General features: G+C 63.6%; 1 protein-coding gene across 1 annotated transcript; it reads right to left on the bottom strand.

Moving 5' to 3' along the window:
* Positions 1-556: 556 nt before the first annotated feature.
* EMIHUDRAFT_367638 (hypothetical protein) lies at positions 557-1,538 on the bottom strand. Its single transcript, XM_005777136.1, has 3 exons — positions 1,503-1,538; positions 1,392-1,436; positions 557-1,112 (listed from the first exon to the last, which is right to left on the bottom strand). The coding sequence occupies exon 3, from the start codon at positions 987-989 to the stop codon at positions 615-617; it is 375 nt and encodes a 124-aa protein (XP_005777193.1). The 5' UTR covers positions 990-1,112; positions 1,392-1,436; positions 1,503-1,538; the 3' UTR covers positions 557-614.
* Positions 1,539-5,315: the final 3,777 nt, after the last annotated feature.

A 5,315-nucleotide genomic window follows, 5' to 3' on the forward strand; every position in this document is an offset into this window, starting at 1 on the left:
CATCGCCCGCGCCCGACGGCACACCCCCACCCCCACTCCCCTTGCGCTCCGTCGCGCCGCCCGGACGCACTTACCTGGTGCGGCCCCGCTCCCTCCGGAGCTGCCCCTCCCGCTGACCCCCGCACGCACACCTCCCGCCGCCTCCCCCCAATCCTCGCGCTTGGTCCCCGTGCCGCAGGCAGCTCTCAATGCACAGCCTCCCGCTCGAGCCCGCGGCCGAGTGCGGCAGGGGGGCGGGGGGGCGCGCGTCGGCGCCGGCGGCGGCGCCGGCGGCATCGGCGCCGGTGGAGATCGCCGTCACCACCGGCGGGCCTCTCTAGCCGGCGCGCGGGTAAGGTCTGTGTAAAGCCGTAGCACGTACAGTAAGTTACGTGGTTAGAGCGACAGTGGCGCGGTCTGAAGTACGTGTGTGTGTTTCGTGTTGCGCGGACCGGGAATATGCACGCATACGTCAGTTACAGTACTCCATCTATGCGACGCTCTGCGCCTCTTGACTCATGTGTGCCAATTTGACCCTCTCTCTTTATAAAGCCGCACACAAAGCCGTGGGGTTTGTGTGTACTGTAAACGTACGGCTTATACGGGCCGGCGGCCTCCATAGCGTCCATACCAGCTCAGCAGCCGCAGTAGCCCGAGGAGCAGTCGCCGGTCTGCTCGCTGGTGGGAAGCTCCCACGGATCGGTCGAGTCCGAGCCCTCAGGGAAGAACTCGTTCGCGTAGCAGTCGTCCACAAAGTCGTGCTTGACGCAGATGTCGTAGTACGACTTGGTCGTGATGAACTTGTCGATGCACGGGTTGACAATCTTCGACAGCCCCGAGCCGCGCTTGGACATGGTGAGGGTCGTGCCGTTGAAGGCCGTCTCGAACATGCCGGTGTGGATGTAGGCGAACTTGGTGCCGAGCCCGCTCCACAGATCGCAGTCCCACGCGGGCTGCACGTCCTTGTCGGCGCAAGAGTACGTGTACGCCTGGTCGGCGTACACGAACATCGCGTCGGCCTCCCCATCGAGGAGGGTCTTGAGCGCGCGGTCGTTCTCGTTCTCGTACCTGAGGTAGTAGTAACAGAGTAGCAACAGAGCAGCCACGCGCGGAGGACAGGAATCCTTTCGCGGCGAGGGAACGGGTTGTATGAGGCGATGTTCTCTAGAGGGGTGGGACTCGGCAGTCAACGGCGGGCCACTCACGCTGCCAGAGTCTCTTCCGAAGGCGTCACCCACTCGTATCCCGAGAAGGCCGTGTTGCCCGTGCACGCGTTCTTGGTGACCTGGGTGGGCGAGCGGCGCGCAAATGCTAGTCGGGCAGCGCCGGGTTTGGGAGCGCGGGAGAGGGTTGAGTGGAGAGGGTTGAGTGGAGAGGGTTGAGTGGAGAGAAGGCGGCCGGGCCGAGCGTACCGCGAGGCCATCTTGGGTGGGCGCCCAACCGTTCACGTCGACGACCTTTCATAGGGAGAGGCGCAGAGCACATCAAATCGGGGTGCGCCAGTGGGGGGGGGGGGGGGGCGCCTTGAGACCGGAGAGGTCCGAGCTGGTGCTGACTTTCGGGGTGCCAGCCTCGTCGAGGGTGGTCAGGAGGCCGGCCGGCTTGTTGTTCTCGAGGATGGAGTGCGAGAACTCCATCCAGCGGGGGCGCGAGCCAATGGTGTGCGTGTAGGTCATGCAGCCGTGGTACACACCCGCCTTTGCGTCGGCCCCGATCTTGTCGTCGGACCAGCAGCCCGCCCACGTGGCTTGGGTCACTTCCACCTCAATGTCGCAGACCTGTTCGGGATGCATGGGCTGTGTGGACGCAGCTGTGCTGTGCGGACCCTCACTTTTCGGTGGAGGAGCCGAGGAGCGCGGCGATGCAACAGGCTGACACGGAGCACGCAGGGGGGTTAAGGGCCTCCGCAGTGGTGCGCACCTCCGACAGGCCCATGGCCACGTCCTTGCCGAAGCCAGCTACAGTGTAGTCTCCTTCTGGCGGCATCGCCAGATAGGCGTAGGGTGGCCAATCGACGTCTTGGGCGAGAAGGATGCTCGGCTTGGTGGTCCCGGGCATCTTGCCCGGGATGGGCGGCTCCTTGGCGGCCGTCTCGCACGTCGCGGGCATGCTGGAGAAGCCCAGCGCGGTGGTCGCGAGGAGAGCCGTCATTGAACTCGCTGACATACCCGGGTACCAGGGGGCAGGGTGGCGCCCCCGGGGGGGGGTAGGCGGCGACCGCCGCATACCGTCCTACAGCGGGGACTATCGCTACGCCAGGGAAGACAAGCAAGGACGTTGACGTGCAGCTGCTGCTGTTCGAATCGTTTGGCGGGAGGGGGGTCCGTGAGATCCTCCGGAAGGCGGCAGACGTGCTACAGAACACAAACAAGCTGACGCGGGCCCAGTACCTCGATGAGGTGACTTGGACCACTAAGAATTGGCTGGGGCTGCAGAAGCAGCGTATCTCGGTCGTTCTTCATACGGCAATCGCAGAGCAGATTGTGAATGAGCTTGCCTGCGGCGAGGGCGGTCGAGTCCACCGCCTGCTAAAGAAGCACAGCGATGAATGCGGCACCGGCGACGCATGGCAGGCTGGTCATGACGCAGTTATAGGGTGTTGTGTGCCGTCAGAGTGACTCTCTGTGTAGTCAGGGCCGTCCATCAGAGCTCCAGTAAGCTCGGAGACACCCCATTAGTGCGACTCGACCTCTTTGAGTCACTGCCTTCCCGGCGGTTTGGCTGTAGAGCCTCTACAACAAACTCTACAGCAAAATCGCGCTCTACATCGCTCTACAACGCACCCGCTTCGTCCCGCGGCGGATGTAGAGCTCTACAGCTCTACAGCGCTCTACATCTCTACAGCTCTACAGCGCTCTACACTCTACATCCTCTACACCCTCCCTCAGGGGGCCACCCCCCCTCACGGTTCCATCCTCGCCAAGAACAAAGACTGAAACCGTAAAAGGGGCGATTGCGCTTTATCGTGCGACCCCTCTACTCGGTATGCTGACCAAAGAGCCGAGCCAGCGTGAACCCAAGCCTTCGCGCCGAGCGGGCGCCACGACCTTACCTCATTTGCTGCTCCCCATGAAGGAAGGTTTGTGTGGGAAGCCAAGGGAGGTTTTTGGCTGCCCACGTTTGTGATGGGTCGAAATCGGCCCGCCGCGCGCCACATTTAGTGGTCGAAAGCAGGTCGAATCGCGAGAGAGAGACGCGAGGGCCCAAGAGGCCCTTGGGCTCGCCTGCAGAGCGTCTCTCTCTTGCCATTCTGCTGGTCTGTTTTGTGGCCTCTTCTCTCGTCTGTCGGTGTTTTGTCCCACCCTGAGCATTGTGTGGTCTGTGCTCTTCCCGCCCTGGGGTTGTGCTGTCTTCCTCCTCCTCCGCCGTGTGCCGGGGAGTCGATCAGGCAGTTCACTTCGGGGGCTACGGGTATCCCCCCTGGCTATACTTTGAGAGATTAGGCATCAAAGTGGTTCACAGTGGAGGCGGTCGCCGTCCTAGGTGGAGATCGCCGTCACCACCGGCGGGCCTCTCTAGCCGGGCGCGCGGGTCGTGTCTGTGTCGACACAAGTAGGTTTCTTACGTGGTTGGAGCGACAGTGGCGCGGTCTGAAGTCGTGCGGGATGCAGTAATCCAAGCCGTACGGCTTCGTCAGTTACAGTACTCGATGGACGATGCCCTTTGGGCCGACACGGTCGGTACCACAGTCACCGCATGCTCTGTGAGTGTGTCAGCGACGAGGCAAACAGTACAGTGCCGCGTACAGACAAAACCAAAATCCCTTCACTCAATCGTCAAGAGTAACGACAGCGCGGCTCACCTCAGGACGGCGCTTGCGCCCGCTTGCCTTGGCTGCCCCGCCGAGCTACCGCCGCCATCCACGCTCCGCCCTCAGCTCCTGCGAAGCAGACAGCACCGCATTGCTGTTCTGCTTCACAGCCGCAATCACCACTTCGCGGTCCGACTTTAGTTCCTGCGAGGCGTACTGCAACGCCAAGCCGTCCTGCTTCACGGCGGCCAGCACGACCTCGCGGTCCGCCCTCAGCTCGTGCGCGGCGTCCTGCAGCGCCTTGCCGCGCTGCGTTACGGCGACTAGCATGAACTCACGGTCCGCCCTCAGCTCCTGCGAGGCGTGCCGCAGCGCCCAGCCGTCCTGCTGCACGGCGGCTAGCACCACCTCGCGATCCGCCCGCAGCTCCTGCGAAGCGTACTCCAGCGCCATGCCGCTATGCTGCACGGCGGCCAGCACCACCTCGCGGTCCGCCCTCAGCTCCTCCGAGGCGTGCTTCAGCGCCCTGCCGTTCTGCTGCACGGCGGCCAGCACGACCTCGCGGTCCGACTGAAGCTCTTCTGAGGCGTGCCGCAGCGCACAGCCGCTCTGCTTCACGGCGGCCAACACAACCTCGCGGTCCGCCTTGAGCTCCTGCGAGGCGTACTCCAGCGCGCCATCGTCCTGCTGCACGGCGGCCAGCACGACCTCGCGGTCCGAAGAAGCCCACAGCCAGAAACCGAGGTGCCTCAGCCTGTCACCGATGCGCTGCGCGATCTCCGCCACACTGCCCTGCTTGGTGACGCAGACCAGCTCACACAGCGCCTCGAGCTGTGGCACGCCCAACCCGCCGCTCTCGCGCAGCCGCCTCGCCAGCGCCTGTGAGTCGCCGGACGTCGGCAGCCCCTTCTCCTCGCAGAGCGGCTTGAGCCGGCCAAGCGGCAGCAACCTGGTTTGTGGAGCTCCCGCACCTGTTCTGACAGAGACCTGGCCGTTCTGACAGCGTTCTGACAGCGTTCTGACAGCGTTCTGACAGCGTTCTGACAGCGCAAAATCCTCCCCTCTCTTCACAGCTCAGGGGTTCTGACGTTCCCAGTTGCCCCGCTCCTTCCCTCTTCCTGTCTTGAAGTCTCCCTCCGAGCCACGGACGGACTCAACACACACACACAGCACGTCCTCCCAAGCGCCAAGGCGACACTCTCACGTTGAGGCGTACGTAGGCCCTGTTCTGACACAAACTTGGTCCCCGTTCTGACACAAACTTCAACTTTCAACTTCGAGTCCAAGTTCGCCTGTTCTGACAATCTGTTCTGACAATTTAAAAAGAAATGCATCCCACCAAGCGGGAGCGCAAACAGCTGTAACCGTCGACAGGAGCACGCCAAGGCCGCCATCATGCCGGGGCCTCGAGGCAGCAAACGCGCTCTTGCGATGGTCTGCGGCGCAGGCTGGAGCCCCGCGACAGAGCCGAAGAAGCTGCGGCCCGGCAGCAGCCTCCCTGGGGGGTCTCAATGGATGCTTGGGGGCTTCCATGGATGCTGGGGGGTGGGGGGTGGGGGGTGGGGGGCACCGAGGCGCAGCCCCG

This window comes from Emiliania huxleyi, assembly GCF_000372725.1.
Source record: "Emiliania huxleyi CCMP1516 unplaced genomic scaffold EMIHUscaffold_269, whole genome shotgun sequence".
Classification (NCBI taxonomy): domain Eukaryota; phylum Haptophyta; order Isochrysidales; family Noelaerhabdaceae; genus Emiliania; species Emiliania huxleyi.

Excerpts from the sequence above, each read along its gene's own strand:
- EMIHUDRAFT_367638 (XM_005777136.1), bottom strand. The coding sequence starts at position 989 with ATGTTCGTGTACGCCGACCAGGCGTACACGTACTCTTGCGCCGACAAG.